At 34.1% G+C, this 26,315-nt stretch overlaps 1 protein-coding gene across 1 annotated transcript in view; it reads left to right on the top strand.

Annotated features, from left to right (window-relative positions):
- Positions 1–26,315, top strand: part of LOC127551343 (contactin-6-like) — a 201,439-nt gene that overhangs the window by 95,690 nt on the left and 79,434 nt on the right. The window contains exon 3 of the mRNA XM_051981019.1: positions 10,518–10,645. Coding sequence (XP_051836979.1) covers positions 10,518–10,645 — 128 coding nt within the window. The remainder of the gene's footprint in view (positions 1–10,517; positions 10,646–26,315) is intronic.

Below are 26,315 nucleotides of genomic sequence, written 5' to 3' on the forward strand. Positions count from 1 at the left end.
CCGAGGAAGCTGGTAACCTCCTGGCTCTGAAGGCAAACCTTAAAGTCTTTAACAAAATGAGTAAAAAAATCAAAAGAACGATTGATAGTTTCTACCCAGAAAGAGAACAGCTTTTCAGCCCTGAAGAGACTAATAGCAGACAGTCTCCAGATGATTGTTGGTCTCCAATACAAAAGGCTCTCCTAGAAGAGACTATTAAAAACCTTAAAACAGAGGTAGAAGAGAAATGGGGAAAGACACATAACTCACTAAAAGAAAAATTTGATAAAGTGGAAAAAGAAAACAACTTCTTGAAATGTGAATTGGAAAAGGTAAAAAACTCCCAAGAAGTGCAGGGAAACAGAGTTTGTGAATTGGGAAACAGAGTTTGTGAATTGGAAAAAGAAAATGACTCACTAAAAAAAAAAAAAATTAGTGAAATGGAAAAAAATTCCATAGAGCAAAACAATTCAATTGGACATATACAAAAAGAAGTAAAAAAAAGCTAATGAAGAAAATAACTCACTAAAAATTAGAACTGAACAAATAGAAATGACTGATTCATTGAGACATCAAGAAAAAGTCAAGCAAAACCAAAAAAATGAAAGATTGGAAAAAAAATGTCAACTATTTACTTGGAAAAACAACAGACCTGGAAAACAGATCTAGGAGAGATAACCTGAGGATCATCGGACTACCCGAAAATTATGATGAAAAAAAGAGCCTAGATACTATTTTACAGGAAATCATCAAAGAGAACTGCCCAGAAGTAATAGAACCAGAAGGGAAAATAGGCGTTGAAAGAATTCATCGAACACCTTCTGAAAAAGACCCTAAAATAAAGACTCCAAGGAATATTGTGGCCAAACTTCAGAATTTCCAGACTAAAGAAAAAATTTTATAAGCAGCCAGGAAAAAACAGTTCAAATACCGAGATGCAACAATAAGGGTCACGCAAGATCTGGCTGCCTCAACATTAAAGGATTGAAGGGCCTGGAACCAGATATTCCGAAAGGCAAAAGAACTTGGAATGCAGCCAAGAGTAAATTATCCAGCTAAGCTGAGTATTTTTTTCCACGGAAGAAGATGGACATTTAATGAAATAGAGGAATTCCATCTGTTTCTAAGGAAAAAAAACAGACTTAAACAAAAAATTTGATCTTCAACAACAGGAATCAAGAGAAGTAGAAAAAGGTAAAAGGAACTCTTGAGAACTGTATTTCTGTTGTGAATATACATAAAAACCATATGTATAATTTGATTTTACCGATATAACATAAAAAAGGGAAGTAGAAATGGAAAGGGGATAGTGTCACAAAAAGGGAAGAAGGGAGATAAAAAGAGGGAAACTATATGCGACAATGAGGCAAAGGAAACCTATCACATATGAGAGAACTTAGAGAGGGGGAGGAACATTGTGTGAATCCTACTCTCATCAGAGTTGGCTCAAAAAGGAAACAATTGACATATTTGTTTTACTCAGATTCTTCTCTCACTTCATTAAAAAGTGGGAGAGAAAAAGGGAGAAGGAAAAAGAGTAATAAGGGAAGGGTACAAGAAAGAGGAAGGGATTCAAAAGGAGGAGGGAGGGATACTAAAGAGGGAGAGCTGCGCGACGTTAGTGGGACCAATAGGGAAGAAGGGAAGGAGGGCAAGAAAAAGAAAAGTATAATCTGGGGATATTAGGATGGCAGGAAATGCAGAATTGGTTATTTTAACCACAAATGTGAATGGGATGAACTCTCCCATAAAGAGGAGGTAGATAGCAGACTGGATCAAAAGTCAGAACCCTACAATGTGTTGTTTACAGGAAACACATTTAAAACAGGGAGATACATACAGAGTAAAGGTAAAAGGCTGGAGCAGAATCTATTATGCTTCAGGTGAAGTCAAAAAAGCAGGGGCAGTCATCCTTATCTCAGATCAAGCAAAAGCAAAGATTGATCTAATTAAAAGAGATAAGGAAGGAAACTATATCTTGCTTAAGGGTACTATAGACAATGAAGCAATATCAGTATTAAACATATATGCACCAAGTGGTATAGCATCTAACTTCCTTAAAGAGAAGCTAAGAGAATTGCGAGAAGAAATAGACAGCAAAACTATAATAGTGGGAGATCTCAATCTTGCACTCTCAGATTTAGATAAATCAAATCACAAAACAAATAAGAAAGAAATTAAAGAGGTAAATAGAATATTAGAAAAATTAGGTATGATAGATCTCTGGAGAAAACTGAATGGTGACAGAAAGGAGTATACTTTCTTCTCACCAGTTCATGGAACCTACACAAAAATTGACCATATATTAGGTCATAAAGACCTCAAAATTAAATGCAGGAAGGCAGAAATAGTAAATGCTTTCTTTTCAGACCACAATGCAATAAAAACTACATTCAACAAAAAGTTAGGTATAAATAGACCAAAAAGTAATTGGAAACTAAATAATCTCATCTTAAAGAATGATTGGGTGAAATAGCAAATTATAGACACAATTAATAATTTCACTCAAGATAATAACAATGAGACATCATATCAAAATTTATGGGATGCAGCCAAGCAGTAATAAGGGGAAATTTTATATCCTTAGAGGCTTACTTGAATAAAATAGAAAAAGAAAAGATCAATGAATTGGGCCTGGAACTTAAAAAGTTAGAAAAAGACCAAATTAAAAACCCCCAATCAATTACTAAACTTGAAATTCTAAAATTAAAAGGAGAAATTAATAATATAGAAACTAAAAAAAAATCTATTGAACTAATAAATAAAACTAAGAGTTGGTTTTATGAAAAAAAACAATAAAATTGATAAACCTTTGGTAAATCTGATTAGAAAAAGGAGAGAGGGAAATCAAATTGGCAGTCTTAAAAATGAAAAAGGAGAACTCACCACTGATGAAGAGGAAATTAAAGAAATAATAAGGGGTTACTTTGCCCAACTTTATGCCAATAAATTTGATAACCTAAGCGAAATGGATGACTACCTCCAAAAATATAGGCTTCCCAGATTATCAGAGGAGGAAGTAAATTGCTTGAATAATCCCATTTCAGAAAAAGAAATAGAACAAGCTATTAATCAACTCCCTAAAAAAAAATCTCCAGGACCAGATGGATTTACATGTGAATTCTACCAAACATTCAAAGAACAATTAGCCCCAATGCTTTATAAACTATTTGAAAAAATAGGGAATGAAGGAGTCCTACCAAACTCCTTTTATGACACAGACATGGTACTGATACCTAAACCAGGTAGGTTGAAAACAGAGAAAGAAAATTATAGACCAATCTCCCTAATGAATATTGATGCTAAAATCTTAAATAAGATATTAGCAAAAAGACTACAGAAAATCATCCCCAGGATAATACATCATGATCAAGTAGGATTTATACCAGGAATGCAGGGCTGGTTCAATAATAGGAAAACTATCAATATAATTGGCCATATTAATAATCAAATTAACAAAAACCATATGATCATCTCAATAGATGCAGAAAAAGCATTGGCTAAAATCCAACATCCATTCCTATTAAAAACTCTTGAGAGTATAGGAATAAATGGACTTTTCCTTAAAATAATCAGTAGCATCTATTTAAAACCAGTAAGCACCATATGTAACGGGGACAAACTGCAACCATTCCCAATAAGATCAAGAGTAAAACAAGTTTGCCCACTATCACCGTTACTATTTAATATTGTATTAGCAATGCTAGCTTTGGCAATAAGAGTTGAGAAAGAGATTAAAGGAATAAGAATCGGCAATGAAGAAACCAAATTATCACTCTTTGCTGATGATATGATGGTATACTTAGAGAACCCCAGAGACTCTACCAAAAAGTTATTAGAAACAATCCACACCTTCAGCAAAGTTGCAGGATATAAAATAAACCCACATAAGTCATCAGTATTCATATATCACTAACAAAACCCAACAGTTAGATTTACAAAAATAAATTCTATTTAAAGTAGCTACTGATTGTATAAAATATTTAGGAATCTATCTGCCAAGGGAAAATCAGAAACTTTATGAGCAAAACTACAAAAAACTTTCCACACAAATTAAGTCTGATATAACCAATTGGAAAAATATTAAATGCTCTTGGATTGGGCGAGCAAATATAATAAAGATGACAATACTACCTAAATTAATCTACTTATTTAGTGCTATACCAATCAGACTCCCAAAAAACTACTTTGATGAATTAGAAAAAATAACAACAAAGTTCATATGGAAAAACAAAAGGTCAAGAATTTCAAGGGAATTAATGAAAAAAAAATTAAATGAAGGTGGCCTAGCTGTACCAGATCTAAAATTATATTATAAAGCAGCAGTTACTAAAACCATCTGGTATTGGCTAAGAAATAGACTAGTTGATCAATGGAATAGGTTAGGATCAAAGGACAAAGCAGCCAATAACTTTAATAATATAGTGTTTGATAAACCCAAAGACACCAGTTTCTGGGATAAGAATGCATTATTTGACAAAAATTACTGGGAAAATTGGAAATCAGTATGGCAGAAACTAGGCATTGACTCACACTTAACACCGTACACCAAGATAAGGTCAAAAAGGGTTCATGACCTAGGCATAAAGAATGAGTTTATAAATAAATTGGAAGAGCATAGGATAATTTACCACTCAGACCTGTGGAAGAGGGAGGAATTTATGACCAAAGAAGAACTAGAGATCACTATTGACCACAGCATAGAAAATTTTGATTATACCAAATTGAAAAGTTTTTGTACAAACAAAACAAATGCAAACAAGATTAGAAGGGAAACAATAAACTGGGAAAACATTTTTACAATCAAAGGTTCTGATAAAGGCCTCATTTCCAAAATATATAGAGAATTGACTTTAATTTATAAGAAATCAAACCATTCTCCAATTGATAAATGGTCAAAGGATATGAACAGACAATTCTCAGACGAAGAAATTGAAACTATTTATAGACATATGAAAATATGCTCCAAATCATTATTAATCAGAGAAATGCAAATTAAAACAACTCTGAGATACCACTACACACTTGTCAGATTGGCTAGAATGACAGGGAAAGATAATGGGGAATGTTGGAGGGGATGTGGGAAAACAGGTACACTGATACATTGTTGGTGGAATTGTGAACACATCCAGCCATTCTGGAGAGCAATTTGGAACTATGCTCAAAAAGTTATCAAACTGTGCATACCCTTTGATCCAGCAGTGTTTCTACTGGGCTTATACCCCAAAGAGATACTAAAGAATGGAAAGGGACCTGTATGTGTCAAAATGTTTGTGGCAGCCTTGTTTGTGGTGGCTAGAAGCTGGAAAATGAAAGGATGCCCATCAATTGGAGAATGGTTGAGTAAATTGTGATATATGAATGTTATGGAATATTATTGTTCTGTAAGGAATGACCAGCAGGATGAATACAGAGAGGACTGGCAAGACTTACATGAACTGATGCCGAGTGAAATGAGCGGGACCAGGAGATCATTATATACCTCAACAACGATACTGTTTGAGGATGTATTTTGATGGAAGTGGATCTCTTCGATAAAGAGAGCCTTAATTGATCAAAGATGGACAGAAGCAGCTACACCCAGAGAAAGAACACTGGGAAATGAATATAAACTGCTTGCATTTTTGTTTTTCTTCCCGGGTTATTTATACCTTCTGAATTCAATTCTCCCTGTGCAACAAGAAAACTGTCCGGTTCTGCACACATATATTGTATCCAGGATATACTGTAACCTATTCAACATGTAAAGGACTGCTTGCCATCTCGGGGAAGGGGTGGAGGGAGGGAGGGGAAAAATCGGAACAGAAATGAATGCAAGGGATAATGCTGTAAAAAATTACCCTGGCATACGTTCTATTAATAAAAAGATATTAAAATAAAAAAAAGAAAAAAAAATAAATATCCTTTGTTTCCTTCAAGTATTATATTCAGTTCAGTTTATTCTTCATTGGGATAATGTCTCTTCTGCTTCCAGAAGTACTTTTACATAGTAGCTGTCAAATCGTGTGTGACACTCAGTGTGATTCCTGGGTATATGAAGCATTTTTCTACTGTTTGATGTACTTTCACTTAGATTTCAGACCTCTTTGTTTAGCTATATTCTTAAGAGAAAATTTTATTTTAGGATCTCTTTCAAATGGTGATTAGTGGATGCTTTTAATTCTAATTTTTACCCTCTGCTTCTAGAATATCAAGGCAATTTTTATAGTAATTTCTTAAAATATGATGCATAGAATTTCTCTTTCATCATGTCTTTCTTGTATTCCCATAATTATGAAATTATTTAATCTTCATCTATTTTCAGGTTATTTTGAAAAATGAGATATTTTAGATTTTCTTTTTCACTCTTTTGACTATAATTCCTTGATTCTTCATGTCTCAATGTATCATTAATTTCCACTTGCCTAATTCTAATATTTAAGAGTGATTTTCTTGATTGAGTTTTTAAAACATCTTGTTCCATTTAGCCAATTCGGCTTTTTAAAAGTTATTTTCTTCAATGATGTTTGTACCTTCATTCTATTTGACAAATTCTGCTTTTAATATGTTCTTTTTAAAATGATTAATTTCTTTCCTATCTCTCATTTCTCTAATTATTTTTCCTCCTCTTATTTGAATCTTAAAATCATTTTGTAAGCACCAAGAATTTTTATGGGACTCATGTCCAATTCATATCTTTTGTTGAGGTTTGTCATATGGCTGTTTTATCTCTTTTTGATTTTCTCCTTTTGATTTTCTCTCTTGATCTTTCCTGTCATAATAGTAGCCTTCTTTGTCCAGGGTTTTTTATGTTGTTTGTTCATTTTTGCCATCTTTTTTTTCTTGATCTTGAATTTTGTGTTAATATTCAACCATGATTTTAGTATTGGGGAATAATGGAATTGGGGCAGGCCCTGCTCAAATTTTAGAATTTTTGTTTCTTTATTTTGTTTTGTTTTGTCCTTGTTTGGTTTGATTTTTTGCCCTTCTATTTTCAGAGCTATTTCTGGACACACTGAAAGTTATCAGTACTTCCAAAGTGATGTGATCTGGGAAGACATTGCATTATTCACTATGCTTTTTGTCTGAATACCGTTTCTTATCCAGAAAGAGCTCCCTGTCTCTTAGAATGAAATCACTATTACATCTCAAGCCACCTTCTCCCTTGGGACCAGAAATAATATTGTTCCAAAGAATCTTTGATCTTCTATGTCTCAAGATGATATTGCTTTTCAGAGCTCCTGTTTCCTTGTGATCAAAAGCAACACTGCTTCTAAATCATCCCATTCACTCCTGTCTAAAATCTCTCTTTTCTGCCCTTGAACTATTACCTATATATAGCTCTAGAGAATGGAGCTTCCAAACACCATGTGGCTCTCTATCATGTGCTAATATAGTGCTCCCTTTACTTTTCATATCTCCCTCAGTTTGAAAGTTTCTGAAGCTAGTCACCATCACTAATATTTCACCTGTATGGACTTTTGTCCATCCTGTACCTCCATATCATAGATCTCTCCTAATTTGTCTAGTTTCAAGAATATTTTGTGGTCTTTTGTAGTCTCTGCAATTCCAGAATTCTATGTGAGGTATTAGTTTAAAGTTATTTAGGAGACAATTTTGACAGCATTCACTACTTTCTCTATTTCACCATCTTTGCTCCACTCCCAGAAAACCCATAGGTAGTTTGAGAAAACTTAGTGGCTCCAATTGATAAATGGTCAAAGGATATGAACAGAAAATTTTCAGAGGATGAGATTGAAACTATTACCACTCATATGAAAGAGTGTTCCAAATCATTATTGATCAGAGAAATGCAAATTAAGACAACTCTGAGATACCACTACACACCTGTCAGATTGGCTAAGATGACAGGAAAAAATAATGATGAATGTTGGAGGGGATGCGGGAAAACTGGGACACTAATGCATTGTTGGTGTAGTTGTGAACGAATCCAACCATTCTGGAGAGCAATCTGGAATTATGCCCAAAAAATTATCAAAATGTGCATATCCTTTGATCCAGCAGTGTTTCTATTGGGCTTATATCCCAAAGAAATACTAAAGAAGGGAAAGGGACCTGTATGTGCCAAAATGTTTGTAGCAGCCCTGTTTGTAGTGGCTAGAAACTGGAAAATGAATGGATGCCCATCAATTGGAGAATGGCTGGGTAAATTGTGGTATATGAATGTTATGGAATATTATTGTTCTGTAAGAAATGACCAGCAGGATGAATACAGAGAGGCTTGGAGAGACCTACATGAACTGATGCTAAGTGAAATGAGCAGAACCAGGAGATCATTATACACTTCGACAACGATATTGTATGAGGACATATTTTGATGGAAGTGGATTTCTTTGACAAAGAGACCTGAGTTTCAATTGATAAATGACGGACAAAAGCAGCTACACCCAAAGAAAGAACACTGGGAAACGAATGTGAACTATCTGCATTTTTGTTTCTCTTCCCGGATTATTTATACCTTCTGAATCCAATTCTCCCTATGCAACAAGAGAACTGTTCGGTTTTGCAAACATATATTGTATCTAGGATATACTGCAACATATCCAACATATAAAGGACTGCTTGCCATCTAGGGGAGGGGGTGGAGGGAGGGAGGGGAAAAAAAAATCGGAACAGAAATGAGTGTAAATATAATGTAATTATTAAATAAAAAAATTTAAAAAAAAAAAAAAAGAGAAAACTTAGTGGATATATAGCAAACACTAAATTCTCACACTTCCAAATAAAAACAAGTAAAAACTTATTTATAGAAGGTAAAGCAAGAAATTTTTTCATATTACCAGTGAATCATTATGATAGAGTAGAAAATGAAAAGTCCCAGTAATTTTTAATCTACACTAAAACTTTGCAATGAACTAGTATTATACAGTGACTTTAATTATATCCCCTGACTCTCCAATAAATTGCAGAGTCTGACTTTTGTATTTAGTTATCTATCACTAAGCTCTTCAAATACAGGTGTGACTGCTTCTGTTCACTTGACAGTGATTTGAACACATCCAGTGATAATTAACATCAAGTCAGAAATTGATTTTACTCAAATCACCATTTGCTACTCTACTATGCTAGAAAGAGGGATAGTTTTTCAAAGTGGGCAATTAACTCTATTAGCTATATTACATGAAATACATATATCAATAATAAAATATATTTAAATATATAAAATGCTATTTTGTCATACCTTAAAAGATATATGATTACTATTTTACTTAAATTCTTTATTTATCATCTAAAATAATAATTTCTGACATTATATTTTGTTGCCATAAACATTGAATATTCACAAGTATGATTAAGGAGATGCAGCATGACATAGAGGATAGTGTTGGATCAAGAGTCAGGATCACTTGGGCATAAATCCTTTCTAAGGGAAATATTGGATTGTGACTCTGGCAAGTCCCAGGAACTCTATCAATTTTGTATTCCTTTTCTGCAAAAATGTGTATAAAATTATATATAGTCAAATCCATTGTGAGGATCAAATGAAATAATATATGTAAAATACTATGAAAATGTTAAGTCTACACAACTGAAAGCTATTATTATAATGTTTTAAAGGTTATATTTTAAAGCTATTAATTCATTTCAAAAATACATATAAACCTTGAGACTATGCATAACTTAAAATGAGTAAATGTTTTAATTTCTCCTCACATAAAATTTGGAAACCTTGATATATGATTATCATTTTAAAGTTTTCCCTAATTATGGACAATCGTGCTATAATTTTGATTATCATTTTGAAGTTTGTACTAATTATGGAGTGGGATAGCAAGGCAGGATGCTAACTGATAGTTAAATTCTAAGGAAACTTCCATAGGTATTGTTTTGTTAAAAGCAGAAACAACATAGAGAATGATTGGCATTTTTCAATTTTTCAGTAAACATTTAGTATATTCAAGTGTTTAATCTTCTACTATAATGAGTCCAACTTCCATTAAAGAGGCATGATGTCCTTACAGTAGAAAAGAATAGAATAGAATAGAACCACAAGGGATACCTCCATTCCATTAAATTTGTCAGAATTAAAAGAATATTCATTATACTTTTGTGTATGAGACTATATAGGATTGCCACCATGTATAGAACCTGAGGCAAAATATAACATAGAACTGTCTTTATTTCTCCAAAGCTGAAATCAATTTTTACTAATGAACTAAATAAATCTGTGACCTCTTCAGAAATATAGCTGTTACATTCCTTATTTGTCCTACAATATTGGTTTATAACTGTTAAATCTCTATTGCATATTTATAAAAAAATCAAAATGTCAGTTTTTAGGGGAAAAGGGAGAAATTTGCATTGCAAAGTTAATAACCATCAAAATAATGTGATCAGAGGGTTTTATGGGTTATAAAAATATGAGAATTGGGAATATATGGTTTATTAGAACATGAGAATTTAATAGATTAGATTTGTCATTAGATAAAGATTTGTAAGTTTGGGCTAAAATATAATGGTCCTGATTCTATTAATTGTGTGTGTGTGTGTGTGTGTGTGTGTGTGTGTGTGTGTGTGTGTGTGGATTTCTCTTTTAGGTTCTTTATCTTAGAGGATGGCAGTCTCAAGATATATAATGTAACCAAGTTGGATGCAGGCACATATACTTGCATAGCCATGAATCAATTTGGCATTGCCAAGACTTCAGGCAACCTAGTCATAAAAGGTAATTTTACTTAATTTGTGTTTTTTTTTTTGGGGGGGAGGGTAGATTTGTGTAACTAAAGATCCCATGCCACAGCTCTAAACACCTTGCACACACAATATTGGTATTCAACAAGGAACTCATAATGGGGTCGAGGTTTTGTATCTTGGTAGTTGATCAATACCTCTACAATTGAAAAGACTAATACTACCATAAAACCTCAGAATTATTTTATATAAAACCAACAACATAACACTGGAAGCTAATTAGTCAGAAATTATAACTTCTACTCAAAATATTTGAGTTTCCTTGAATATCTTCTTGTGCTAGGCTATGAAAATGTTGATGAAGTTATTTAACTCATATGTAATTTGTTAAGCAGGATTTAATTCAGAAACATTCATCTTAAATGTAATTACCTATGTATGTAGGCCATGCATATAACCATACTAAATGTAATGTACTGCTGAGACTGTAAAATATAACTTTAAATGACCAAATCTTTCAAAGCAAAACACGATTAAAATGGATGCCAAAAATTAGTATTCATGAGTCTGTTGCTCTTTTCTTACTATTACAGACATCTATATTTGTGCAAATGGAGATGATAAAAAAGGATACTAAATTTTAAAATATTTCAAAATATATTCTATTCTTCCTATAAAAAATGCTCTTACATACATTCCCAGAAGTAATAATTAGCTCCTCCCTTCACTGTTTTTGCTATTTCACTTCGCTGAATGTGAATATTATAAAGCTACTATTTCATTCACTTGAAATGGTCATTTGCCTCAACTGATTAGGTTCTTTGAATGGCTAAAATAAATAGCTCATTGAAATAGTATGAGATGCTAATTGCTAATTGCTCACAAATGTTTAAGTTGTTCATTTAGGATATTTCTTTTTTTTTAAACATTTTTTCTCAGTTAATAGGAATTTTAAGTGGTTATCTTTATCTTTCCATTAGCCCATTTAAATGTTTCAGAGAAGATCGATCACCAACTCTGTCCCTGGAAAGTATCATTGCCAACTTGTCTCAAGGGTATTTCATTATGACAACTCTTGTCTACAGAACACAATGAAACGTGATGTGTCAAAATTTACCTGGTGTGTTTCACATTGAAAAAAAAAAAAACCAGCCATTCCTAAAGATTGATTTGTTATACTTTAAAAGACAGAAATGGACTTAACTCTTCCAACACATGCCACAACTATATTTTATAACAGAGATTATCTGTAGCTATTTTTCACTCACATCCAGAATAGAAAATACATAAATACTCTAAGATGTGATATGACCTTGCTAAAGTAAGAAAACTATAGTTAGAAACCAAATATCTCATCTGAAAAAATGTTGAAAATCAATTTATTTCTTTAGGACATCAACCTTCATTTATTTAAAATTTTTAAATTAATTCCTGCTGCTTATTAATATGATTATACTACATTTTATAGCTAAGTAAACATAGTTATAATAAAAGGTGATAATTCTGTTTCTTTTTCCAATAAATCAAGAAATTATTCAACACTTGTCTGGTGGATATTGTGCTATGCTCTGGGAAAAGCCCAAAACAGAACTATTCTTGCCTTTAAAAAATTATATTCTCTCAAAGAAGGGCATTTTTGGCTAAGCAAATATTAATTCTAGTCCTAATATAATGAGGCTTGCCCATTCTTTTTGGGGAAAAAAAACTGTGCTGTTTACAACAATGGTATTAGAACTGAAGTTAGTTATTCATCAAGTCAATAAAACCTCCATCAATCCCATCCTTCTGACCTACAATGACAACAATTAAAGTCAGTGTATGAAAACCAGAAAATGAGATGTAACTATCACACATATTTTCTAAGTTGAAGAGACTATGAAACACCTTCATGAAAAAACAATGTAGTTATAATTTTGTCTCAAATGTATAAGCTTATATCCACAGGAATTTGTTGGTTATTTGTAGAGGGCTAGAACTCTTATTGACCTTCATTCTTAGAGAGGCTAAAATGGCATCACAATGTTAGTTGAGTTACAGTGTGACCAACTGTGGCTAATCAAAGCAATATGAGCTTGAATTTTCTACCACAAGTGGGACACAAATAGTACCTGTGAGCATCTCTAACTGCATGCATCTCATGTTTTTTTTAAGCTAATTCAATTCTGCTTTCTCATAGAACTCACCACCTTCTCTGATGAGAACATGGCATGCTGGGCAGTCTTATGCCAATGTCTCTCATATCATACTATGAATTTTAGACTTGTTATAAGAAATTTTGAGGGTGTCCTTGTATCACTCTGTGAGCACATACTCTTTGTGATTTTTCCATACAATAATGTTTCCGGGAAGTTCATATTTGGCATTCAAATAATGTGATCAGCCCAATGAAGTCACGTTCTCTGCAGTAAAGTTGAGATAATTGTCAATTTAACTTTAAAAAGTACCTCAGTGTCTGATATCTTATTCTACCAGATGATTTTCAGAATCTATCTAAGACAAATGAAATGAAAGTGATTCAGTTTCATGGCATGACACTGAAATTGGCACACCCATTGCTAGAGTTTATTAAGTGTGCGGGAGACACTAAAGGAAAGTGTGGGAGAGGAGAGATATTAGCCTGCCTACCAAACAGAAGATCTACAGAGTCATTGTGCTGATATTATTATATGCCTGTAAAACTTAGACAATCCACAAAAAATGGATGGAAATATACTTTCATAAAAACATCATATTCTAAGCCCTTTAATATTAGCGTTGTAGCTGTTTTTACATGTTCGTTTTAATAATTATAATTTAAAATAATAATCATTATTATCACTATAAACAAACTTTTGCTTTATTCCCATAAAAAAGGTAAAAATTATATTCCCTATCCTTAAGACAGCTAATTTTCCAAGCAGAAGAAACACAATATGCAAACTATTCAGGCATACAAACACACATATATGTGTGTGTATGTATATTACATATATGTGGATCTGTGTATCTGTATTTGTAAATGGGAGGTAATCTATAGTATAAATGGGACATAATCTAAAATAGAGCATTCTAAGAATTTAAATGGGGTCCAGGAAAAAAAAAAGATAATATCTTTCAGAAGGTAGAATATGATTCGATTGTTATGAATAACTGGCAGTAAGGAAGCTCATGATACCAAGGAAGATGAGCCCCTGTTTTGCAAATTATAAGCTTAAAGAAGAGCCAGGGATATTGAAAGATTAAATGATATGTTCATAGTCACATAATCAGTTTGCGTCAGAAGCAAAATGTGGATCTCTGACTACTTATGTCCCAGGCTTTCTAGCTATCTGCTACTCCTCACTGATTACATTATTATTTTTTATCAATATCAGTAGTAGCAGTAATAGGTACATCAATATGTTATTAATCATACTAAATTATAATAATCATATTCTTTAGATACCACATAACTCATTCTATTTCCATTTTGGTGTTTCAAAACTACTTAGGCAAGTTTACTATGCACAAAAATCTTTTAAAAATTGGATTCTTTTCTTAAAGATGTGAAGACGATTTTCTTAGCTAACATTTGGGAGTATAGAAAGATAGTCAGGTATTTACTCCAAGTGTATATATTAAAGAAATGTTAATTCATGATTAAATCATTTATTCTGTTTTTTCCTCATCACTTTGAGATAACTAATTGACACAGTGGGTAGAGTTTAGAACAGGAATCATGAAGAATTAAATCCAAATCCAGCCACAGATGTTTACTAAGTGTGTGATTGTAAGCAAGTCTCAACCTCTATTTACCTCAGTTTCTTCACTTGTAGAATTAGGATAATGATTACATTTATTTTGCAATGTTGTAATAAGTTTCAAATCAGGTATTATTTGTAAAGCTTTGCATAGTGTTGGAATCTTTACAAACTGCTAATTAATTAGAGTTGATCTGATCTTACAAGAAGATGTTTTGGGCCAGAACCTGAAACAAGGTACTAAGTAGAACTAATTAGTACAATGCTTGTGTTCACACCTTTACTCATTGGAGTTCACAAGTATGCCAGCTTCACAAAGTAAACTCTGTAACTTTGTGAGTTCACACCTCCCTTGAAGCTCTTTGGGCCAGAGAGCACTATGGGAGAAAACCCATAATGCCATTCTCTCAGAAGAGTCAGATATAAGGCCAGTGATGAGAGATCTATTCAAGAATATATTCCACTTGGCTGGCTGGTCGAAGGAGAGAGTTCAGCTGGTTGGAGAGGAGCACTCTGTTGCAGACACAAAGCACTTTGGGAGATTTCAGCTGAATTATGCCAGAAGCCCTCTCTCCGAGGTAAGGGAGAATATTTTCCATTTGGCTGGCTGGTGGCAGAAGAAAAGTTTTCAGAGGAAAAAGCTACGAGTGGAGAGTTCAGTGGACAACCAGATTCATCTTCATCTTACACCACTGTAGTTGGTGACTGGGCTCCTGCTCTTCCCCCACTGAGACCAAGCTGGTCTGAAAGACTCACCAGAAAGCTAGCCAAGCCCCAAGTGAAGGAGATAAGAGATTCATTCCATCTCTGTGCTGGTTGGAGGCTGAAGAAAGCAGAGGCAGAGACTAAAGAACAGAATCCTTGGATTTGGAGACATTCGGAGGGCTCTAAGCTAAACCGGCTGTGTTTTGAGAAGAACAAGAACTCCAACATTTGAACTCACCACAGCATAGTACCTGTCACATTACAGGGGCTGTATAAATGCTAGTGATTAGGAATCAACTCTTTAGTGAGAATAAATTCCACAACAAATCATAACTATGAATCAAACTATTTGAAATAATTTGGCCTTGTTTTGAATGACATTGTTTCCAGTCCTACCTCTCAAACACACTAGAATAATCCCTTAGTTTTTCCAGGCCGCTGAAGCCATCAGTTGGAGAATAGTTACCCATCCGCATTAATAAATTTACTCAAAAGCACTAGTTAACATACTTATATTATTTCAAGTTTGTTTCTTTTTTCTCTGTTTTTTTTTTTGGAGGATTATTTGTTTTGATGTAGCTCTCAGGTAATCCAATTTTGGCTGCATTTTCTCTTCACAATCTGTTTTCCAGATCTATTGGAGTTTTTTTTTTTCAATATCCTTCACATTATCTTTATTTTTTTTTCATTCTTTCTATTTTGTTTCCTTATTTATTAGTCTCTTACAGCACCACTGATTTTCACTTTCCCAGTTCTAATTTTCAAAGAACCAATTTCTTCTTTATGACTCTAAATCTCCTATTCTCATTTGTTGATTTTCTTTCCATAATCTTGTGTTTTCTTGGAGAGTTCTTTTTTTTTTTTTTTAAGTTTTTCCTCAATCTCTGTAATTGGATTTTTAAAGTCTTTTTTGAATTCTATAAATTCTTTCTGGGCAGATCACCATTTTATGCACCTCATTAGGGTAACAAAGACTTTTCTATTTCAATGTCCTCCTCTGAAGATAAATCCTGGTCTTCCCTATTTCCACAGTAACTTTGTAAAATCGAGTTTCTTTCTCCTTTGTCTGCTATTTTTTTAAAACAAGAACTTTTTGGTGTAATTACCTCTAATATCAGGGTGGCAGAAATGAATCTCTGGGCTTTTCTTCAGCTCTACCCTCTTACCTGGAGCCCCAAAACAATATCTCCCCTGCAATTTCCTACAAATGCTCACAGCCAGCTACCCAATCACCTGGAATCCCAAAGCAATAACTTCCCTCCTATTCCCTACAGGTGCTCACAGACAGCATTATCCCTCTCCCCCTGCTTCTGCCCATCCCATTGTATTAGTTCCTTTCAGCTCATGGTTGCATCTCTGCAGCACAGCTGGGCCTGATTTGTAATCAGCATAGGTTTCTTCAGTCTTCCTGGACTCAGACTTCTGACTCTCCCTGCTGTCCACAAGAGAAAAGTTCCTACCTCCAAACCAAGCCAGTCCCAAGATGCACCCCCTCTCCCTTCATCCCACCTCCACCCCTCCCAACTTTGTTGTTTCTATGGAGGAAGCCTGGAAGTCTTTATACTTCATAAGGGTTGAAACTTGGATTTGGGAGTGTATCCTTCCCTCCTCAGGAGGATTCTTGTTCTGCTTGTTTTTCACTGGCTTATATTTGCCCTAAGATGCAATTTTCTTTAGTTTGTAAAAGAAATCTGGAGAGCTTAGAATTTTCTGACCTACTTTGACATTTCCCAGAATTCACCCCCTTTCTACATGTTTTAAACCTTTTTTTTTTCTTTAAGAAGAGGTTTGTTGACTTCACATGAGTGGCAAAAAGAACAAAATATTAAGAACCAAACTAGATGATATAATACGTATCTTTTACTTTGAAATTTAGGAGTAAAAATTTACTCCTAAAACTATCTTCTTATAGGATTTCATTAAGCCTCCCATGAACCTCAGTTTCTTCATTTGTGAAGTAAAAACATTCAATATGTAGCCTCTGAGATTAAGCCTCATTTAGGTTTATATTCTATAATACTATGAATTACTTAGAAAAGTTTTTAGCTGAAACCTTTTGAAAGAACAACTAAGTTTGAAATGTTTGTGGTCAACAGTGAGTTTTTTTTTTTTAATTTGTTTCATTTTTAGTAGACAAAGTAATTCATTCTCACTCTCTTCACAACGTATAACATATTTTCTTATTGTGACCTTGTGACCTAGGGATGCCAATATCCTCACTTATCACTTATCTTCATATAACATGGAAAAACAAAATACTGAAACATTATTTTTTTTTCTTTTTTTGCAATTGCCAGGAATGATTTGTTAAAAACATATATGTATGTATACTCCACACACACATTTATTCATATATATGCATAGTGTATCTTTGTATAGTGTCTCAAAAGTCTTAATAAATGTTGAGTGTATTTTCTGTATATATGTAAATATACATAACTGTGCATGTTTATATAATTATATAAGCCCTTAAACTGTATAGTCTGACAATATATAATATATTTATATAACACCACATGTAGGAAATTGGTTTTTGTTTGTGTGTGTGTGTGTGTGTGTGGATCAATTTTAAAACACCCATGCACATATTATATATTCATACATACATTATATATACCAATAAATATATGCATAACTCATGTGAGATTTTTACGTCAACATAGATTTAATATGTAAATTATCTCTTTCCAAAAATGGAAAAAAATGATTTCCTACCATTTATTCTATTATTTTGTTTTTTTTTTTTTTTTTTGTTTTTTTTTTTTAATTTTTTTATTTAATAATTACATTATATTGACACTCATTTCTGTTCCGATTTTTTTTCCCCTCCCTCCCTCCACCCCCTCCCCTAGATGGCAAGCAGTCCTTTATATGTTGGATATGTTGCAGTATATCCTAGATACAATATATGTTTGCAGAACCGAACAGTTCTCTTGTTGCGTAGGGAGAATTGGATTCAGAAGGTATAAATAATCCGGGAAGAAAAACAAAAATGCAGATAGTTCACATTCGTTTCCCAGTGTTCTTTCTTTGGGTGTAGCTGCTTTTGTCCGTCATTTATCAATTGAAACTCAGGTCTCTTTGTCAAAGACATCCACTTCCATCAAAATATGTCCTCATACAATATCGTTGTCGAAGTGTATAATGATCTCCTGGTTCTGCTCATTTCACTTAGCATCAGTTCATGTAGGTCTCTCCAAGCCTCTCTGTATTCATCCTGCTGGTCATTTCTTACAGAACAATAATATTCCATAACATTCATATGCCACAATTTACCCAGCCATTCTCCAATTGATGGGCATCCATTCATTTTCCAGTTTCTAGCCACTACAAACAGGGCTGCTACAAACATTTTGGCACATACAGGTCCCTTTCCCTTCTTTAGTATTTCTTTGGGATATAAGCCCAATAGAAACACTGCTGGATCAAAGGATATGCACATTTTGATAATTTTTTGGGCATAATTCCAGATTGCTCTCCAGAATGGTTGGATTCGTTCACAACTCCACCAACAATGCATTAGTGTCCCAGTTTTCCCGCATCCCCTCCAACATTCATCATTATTTTTTCCTGTCATCTTAGCCATTCTGACAGGTGTGTAGTGGTATCTCAGAGTTGTCTTAATTTGCATTTCTCTGATCAATAATGATTTGGAACACTCTTTCATATGAGTGGTAATAGTTTCAATCTCATCCTCTGAAAATTGTCTGTTCATATCCTTTGACCATTTATCAATTGGAGAATGGCTTGATTTCTTATAAATTTGAGTCAGTTCTCTATATATTTTGGAAATGAGGCCTTTATCAGAACCTTTAACTGTGAAAATGTTTTCCCAGTTTGTTGCTTCCCTTCTAATCTTGTTTGCATTAGTTTTATTTGTACAAAGGCTTTTTAATTTGATGTAATCGAAATTTTCTATTCTGTGATCAGTAATGGTCTCTAGTTCATCTTTGGTCACAAATTTCTTTCTCCTCCACAAGTCTGAGAGATAAACTATTCTATGTTCCTCTAATTTATTTATAATCTCGTTCTTTATGCCTAGGTCATAGACCCATTTTGATCTTATCTTGGTATATGGTGTTAAGTGTGGGTCCATGCCTAATTTCTGCCATACTAATTTCCAATTATCCCAGCAGTTTTTATCAAATAATGAATTCTTTTCCCAGAAGTTAGGGGCTTTGGGTTTGTCAAACACTAGATTGCTATAATTGACTATTCTGTCTTGTGAGCCTAGCCTTTTCCACTGATCCACTAATCTATTTCTTAGCCAATACCAAATGGTTTTGGTGACTGCTGCTTTATAATATAATTTTAGATCAGGTACAGCTAGGCCACCTTCATTTGATTTTTTTTTCATTAATTCCCTTGAGATTCTCGACTTTTTATTGTTCCATATGAATTTTGTTGTTATTTTTTCTAGATCAATAAAATATTTTCTTGGAAGTCTGATTGGTATAGCACTAAATAAATAGATTAGTTTAGGGAGTATTGTCATCTTTATTATGTTCGCTCGGCCGATCCAAGAGCACTTAATATTTTTCCAATTATTTAAGTCTGACTTTATTTGTGTGGAGACTTTTTTATAATTTTGCTCATATAATTCCTGACTTTCCTTTGGTAGATAGATTCCCAAATATTTTATGGTATCAACAGTTATTCTGAATGGAATTTCTCTTTGTATCTCTTGCTGTTGGGTTTTGTTGGTGATGTATAAAAATGCTGAGGATTTATGGGGATTTATTTTGTAGCCAGCTACTTTGCTAAAATTATGAATTATTTCCAATAGCTTTTTGGTAGAATCTCTGGGGTTCTCTAGGTATACCATCATATCATCTGCAAAGAGTGATAGTTTGGTTTCCTCATTGCCTACTCTAATTCCTTTTATATCTTTCTCGACTCTTATTGCCGAGACTAGTGTTTCTAATACGATATTAAATAATAATGGTGATAGTGGGCAACCTTGCTTCACTCCAGATCTTACTGGGAAAGGTTCCAGTTTTTTCCCATTGCATATGATGCTTACTGATGGTTTTAAATATATGCTCCTGACTATTTTAAGGAAAAGTCCATTTATTCCTATGCTCTCAAGTGTTTTTATTAGGAATGGATGTTGGATTTTATCAAATGCTTTTTCTGCATCTATTGAGATGATCATGTGGTTTTTGTTTGTTTGGTTATTGATATAGTCAATTATGCTAATAGTTTTCCTAATATTGAACCAGCCCTGCATTCCTGGTATAAATCCTACTTGGTCATAGTGTATTATCCTGGTGACAATTTTCTGTAATCTTTTTGCTAATATTTTATTTAAGATTTTAGCATCAATATTCATTAGGGAGATTGGTCTATAATTTTCTTTCTCTGTTTTCAGCCTACCTGGTTTAGGTATCAGTACCATATCTGTGTCATAAAAGGAGTTTGGTAGGACTCCTTCAATCCCTATTTTTTCAAATAGTTTATATAACATTGGAGTTAATTGTTCTTTAAATGTTTGGTAGAATTCACATGTAAATCCATCTGGTCCTGGGGATTTTTTCTTAGGGAGTTGATTGATAGTTTGTTCTATTTCTTTTTCTGAGATGGGACTGTTTAGGATATTTACTTCTTCCTCTGTTAGTTTGGGCAAGCTGTATTTTTGGAGGTATTTTTCTATTTCATTTAAGTTGTCGAATTTATTGGCATAAAGTTGGGCAAAGTAACTCCTAATTATTACTCTAATTTCCTCTTCGTTAGTGGTGAGTTCTCCCTTTTCATTTTTAAGACTAACAATTTGATTTTCCTCTTTCCTTTTTTTAATCAGATTTACTAAGGGTTTGTCTATTTTGTTGGTTTTTTCATAGAACCAACTCTTAGTTTTATTAATCAATTCAATAGTTTTTTTACTTTCAATTTTATTGATCTCACCTTTTACTTTTAGAATTTCAAGTTTAGTGTTTGACTGGGGGTTTTTAATTTGTTCCTTTTCTAGCATTTTTAATTGCAAACCGAATTCATTGACCTTCTCTTTCTCTGTTTTATACAGATAGGCCTCTAGAGATATGAAATTTCCCCTTATTACCGCTTTGGCTGCATCCCATACATTTTGGTATGATGTCTCATTATTATCGTTTTCTTGGGTGAAGTTATTAATTATGTCTATGATTTGCTGTTTTACCCAATCATTCTTTAGTATGAGATTATTTAGTTTCCAATTATTTTTTGGTCTACTTCCCCCTGCTTTTTTGTTGAATGTAATTTTCATTGCATCGTGGTCTGAAAAGGATGCATTTACTATTTCTGCCTTACTACATTTGAGTTTGAGGTTTTTATGTCCTAATATATGGTCAATTTTTGTATAGGTTCCATGAACTGCTGAAAAGAAAGTGTATTCCTTTCTGTCTCCATTACATTTTCTCCAGAGATCTATCATATCTAGCTTTTCTAGTATTCTGTTTACCTCTTTGACTTCTTTCTTATTTATTTTCTGGTTTGATTTATCTAATTCTGAGAGTGCAAGGTTAAGATCTCCCACTATTATAGTTTTACTGTCTATTTCTTCTTGCAGCTCTCTTAGTTTCTCTTTTAAGAATTTAGATGCTACCCCACTTGGTGCATATATGTTTAATATAGATAGTGCTTCATTATCCATGCTACCCTTTAGCAAGATATAGTGTCCTTCCTTATCTCTTTTAATTAGGTCAATTTTTGCTTTAGCTTGATCTGAGATCAGGATGGCTACCCCTGCTTTTTTGACTTCACCTGAAGCATAGTAGATTTTGCTCCAACCTTTTACCTTTAACCTGCATGTATCTCCCCGCTTCAGGTGTGTTTCCTGTAAACAACATATTGTAGGATTCTGGCTTTTAATCCATTCTGCTAACCGCTTCCTCTTTATGGGGGAGTTTACCCCGTTCACGTTTATGGTTAGAATGACCAATTCTGTATTACTTGCCATCTTGTTAACCCCGGTTTATGCTTTCCTCCCTTCTTTCCCCTTTCCCCCCCTTCCAAGTATTAAGCTTGTGAGCACCCCTTGCTTCTCACAGCCCTCCCTTTTTAGTGTCCCTCCCCCCGCCTTAGAGTTCCTCCCCCTATCTTACCCCTTTCCCTCCCAGTTCCCGTATTCCCTTCCGCTTAGCTTATTCCTTCCCTTTCCACTTTTCCCTTCTCACTTTTCAATGAGATGGGAGAAGTTTCACCATAGATTGAATATGTCTTAAGATTTTTCACTTAAAGCCAATTCTGAAGGCAGTAAGATACCCACTATATTCGTCCCCCTCCATTCTTTCTCTCAGATATAATAGGTTTCCTATGCCTCTTCATGAGATGTACTACCCCCACTTTACCCTTTTTCTGGTACAATGTCCTTTCCACATCAATTTCTAGAACAAGGTATACATGTATTCTTTATACATCTATATAGTCAAAATATAGTTCCCAAGATTAATCTTTACCTTTTTAGATTTCTCTTGAGTTCTATATTTGTAGATCAAACTTTTTGTTAAGTTCTGGTTTTTTCATCAGAAATAGATGAAATTCGCTTACTTCGTTGAATGTCCATCTTCTTCCCTGGAAAAAGATGCTCATTCTCGCTGGGTAAGTTATTTTTGGTTGCATACCAAGTTCCTTAGCCTTTCGGAATATCATATTCCAGGCCCTTCGATCTTTTAATGTGGATGCTGCCAGATCCTGGGTGATCCTTATTGTGGCTCCTTGATACTTGAATTGGGTTTTTCTAGCCGCTTGCAATATTTTTTCTTTCATCTGAGGGTTCTGGCATTTGGCCACTATATTCCTTGGTGTTTTGATTTTAGGATCCCTTTCAGTGGGTGATCGATGAATCCTTTCAATGTTTATTTTTTCCTCTGTTCCTATGACTTCTGGGCAGTTCTCTTTGATAATTTCCTGGAAGACGGTGTCCAGGCTCTTTTTTTCATCATGTTTTTCTGGGAGTCCAATGATTCTCAGATTGTCTCTCCTGGATCTGTTTTCCAGGTCTGTTGTCTTCCCCAGAAGGTATTTCACATTTTTCTCCATTGTTTGATTTTTTTGGATTTGCTTGACTGATTCTTCTTGTCTCCTCGAGTCATTCAATTCCACTTGTTCAATTCTGATTTTCAGTGAAGTATTCTCTTCACTCACTTTTTTAAAATCTTTCTCTAATTGTCCCATTGAGTTCTTTTGTTCTGTGGAATTTTTTTCCATTTCGCCAATTTTGTTTTTTAGAGAGCTGTTTTCTGTTTCCAGTTCACTAATCCTATTTTTCAAGGATTTTACTTCTTTATCCACTCTCTCTTTAACTGACTTCTCCAGGCTCTTTTGCCAAGCCTCCCTCTCCTTTTGCAGAGCCTCCCTCTCCTTTTCCCATTTTTCTTCTAGCTCCCTTGTGAGAGCCTTTTTAATCACTTCTATGAGGTTCATCTGTGCTGAGGAACAGACGATCTCCTCCTTTGGGGAATCACCTGGGGACTGCCTGTTTTTAGTCTCCTCAGGATTTAGAGTCTGCTCTCTATCTGTATAGAAGCTGTCAAGGGTTAAAGTCCTCTTCAGCTTCTTGCTCATTCTGTCTATTAATCAGAGACAAACTACCAAAGAAAAACAGAAAAAACTGGAGTCTTTCTTTGGGGGGGGGCTGGGTGTGTTATCGAGCTTCCTCTACAGACTGCAGGGGGCAGCAGTGAGGCACTAGCAGGACTGTGCTGCGCCTGCGCTCTGAGATCCCAGAGCGTGCTGAGTCACTGAGGGGGGGGAAGGGGGGGCGGCCAGGTCCTGAGAGACTCCAGCTGTTTGGTGTTGTATTCTTCAGCCCCGGTGTTTTTAGCTTCTCTGCTGGGCTGTTGACTTGCTGCCGGAGGAAATTATCCAAACCTGTAGCGAAGCTCTCCCCGCAGAGACGGCTACGATCACTCCCCACCCCCTCTCCAGTCTGCTCCCGTGCTCTCACTGCTGCTGCCCTCAGCCTGCGCCCGATCTAAAACCGCCCCAGCCCTCCAGTAAGACAGACCTTTCTTGGCGGATCTCAAGGATGGCTTCTCTTGGTAACTATTTGTGGGTTTTTTTCAGTCAAGCATTGATTCAGAGGCTTGTAATGAAGTGGATAGTGAGAGAAAGCGCGGAGCTTATGCAACTGTGAGCCTCCTCTCCGCCATCTTAACCGGAAGTCCCCTTCTATTATTTTGTTAACAATTATCAATACCCACCTAAAGGCAATATGTCTATTGTTAAAATGGATTGGTATTAGCATTTATGTTTCATTTTCTTATAATGTCTGGTTTTGTTTTTTTCTGTTGATTAAAAAAAAAAAAACACTACCAAACTAAACATAGAATGAACTTCATGTCATTACAGGCAAATAAAAATATTAGAAAAGCAAGTAAAACAATCACCCCTTTTAGAATTGGTTTATTAACCTCAGTCATACAAGAAATGCTGCTGTTAGATAACATGTAAAAGATAATAGTTACAAGATTTAGCTGTTTTCAGAATTTTTTTTTAAAGCTGCAATGGTTTATCTGAGATAAGCATAATCTGGAGTTATCTACTACATAGGGTTGAAATTTTGAATTTCATAAACTCTGTGGGATAAAGTAATTTTCCAGTGCCATGTTGAAAGTACAATTAGCATCAATATTATGCATTTCCTTAGAAAATGCCAAGTGCAATTTCAGGCTGTTACAGAAACACAAGCTGATGTTTGAAGGGAAACCAGGTTTAGGAGACTTTCTCCCGAGGAGTAATGTATTGCATTACATTTAGCAAAAGTATATTTACTAAGAGGTATATGAAAATCACATAAAAATCAGAAATTATTTGATTTGGCATTTGGAAAATTATTAAAAAGCAGAGCAACAGCAGGCTATAAAAATGATCTTGTTTGCAGGCAACATTTGTTTCTGTTTCCCCACTGGAGAAGTTTGGGATGTTCAATTATAGGCCTCATTGCTTCAGCATTATTTTCTACTGAAATGTCTGAACTTGGAAAAGCATATCTAATGTGCAAATTAAGTTTATTGCTGCTCATTTAGTTGTTTATTCTTTGTGATAGAAGTCTTTATTATGCTAGCATATCAAAGGTCCTATCTGTGTTTCTCCTTTAGAATGGAAATATGCTTTAATACACATTTAGGTTTACTAATGGAGATGGAGAGATAATTGGGAATCTAGAGGCTCTCAAAAGCATTTAAGAAGATTTGAGTTGCTATGCCTGAATCCAACATTGTCAAAATCATAAATATGGAATTAGGAAATGGTAAGACATTTTAGACTGTTTTAGTTGTATTATGGTTGGTGAGATTACTGGATATACATTCCAGCAGGATTGAAAAATAGTTCATGGAGAATTCCAATTTTTCCATTTATGTTTCTAATAATCTAACAGATTGTAACAATGGTTTCTCCAGTATTTATCCAACTCCATCCATCAGTCACATAATAGGCATTTATTGAGTGCCTACTATATGCCAGAAAATTTAATAGCGCTTATAAATAAGAAAGGTAGGATTGACATTGTTCATGACCTTGATGGGTAAACATTCCAAAAACAAACAAAACAAACAAATAAACAACAACAACAACAACAACCCTTGGTGCAATGTTTTCATAGAAAGAATCCCTTAATTAAAAAAGCATGAAACCAAATATATTTCAAGAAATAAATAATTTGCACGATCAATTATTAGATTATCTTTCTGGAAAGAAATTTCTTTCCCCTTCAATACAAATTAAGGAATCTATTGGGAGGATCATTTGAAAGTTTGTGTTTTATAAGAGTTTATTATCAAAAGGTAACAGAACTCAAAGAAAAAAATCATTGAGTGTGAACTTTTTAAAAAATCAAATACTTGATTTTATTTTATTTTTTTGGTATACAGAATACTTATTGAGGAAAGTCTGTTTTGCTAAAGTAGACCACCACCAGCTTTGCAATAAAGGAGTCTGAGAGTGCCTTGGAACACTGAGACATTAATTGACTTGAGCAAGGTATATTTCAGACACAAAACTATTTATTATGACATACTTCCTCTTTGACATGTATATATGCTTTCATGAATTTTCTCATTTTAGCCTCACAACTACCTAGTGAAACAAGGATTACAAATAAGTATTCTGACTCAGAAATATCTAAGTGACAGATGATGACTCAGGTTGTACTTACACCAAATTTCAAACTGATCCAGTGTAAACCACACTCTCTTTCATTCCAATAAAAACTTTGTCAATAAAAAAAAAAAACAAAAACAAAACAAAAAACAAAAACAAAAAAACCTTCAACAGCAAAGTGCCAGAGAGTTAATTTACATT

This window comes from Antechinus flavipes, chromosome 1, assembly GCF_016432865.1.
Source record: "Antechinus flavipes isolate AdamAnt ecotype Samford, QLD, Australia chromosome 1, AdamAnt_v2, whole genome shotgun sequence".
NCBI classification, from domain to species: domain Eukaryota; kingdom Metazoa; phylum Chordata; class Mammalia; order Dasyuromorphia; family Dasyuridae; genus Antechinus; species Antechinus flavipes.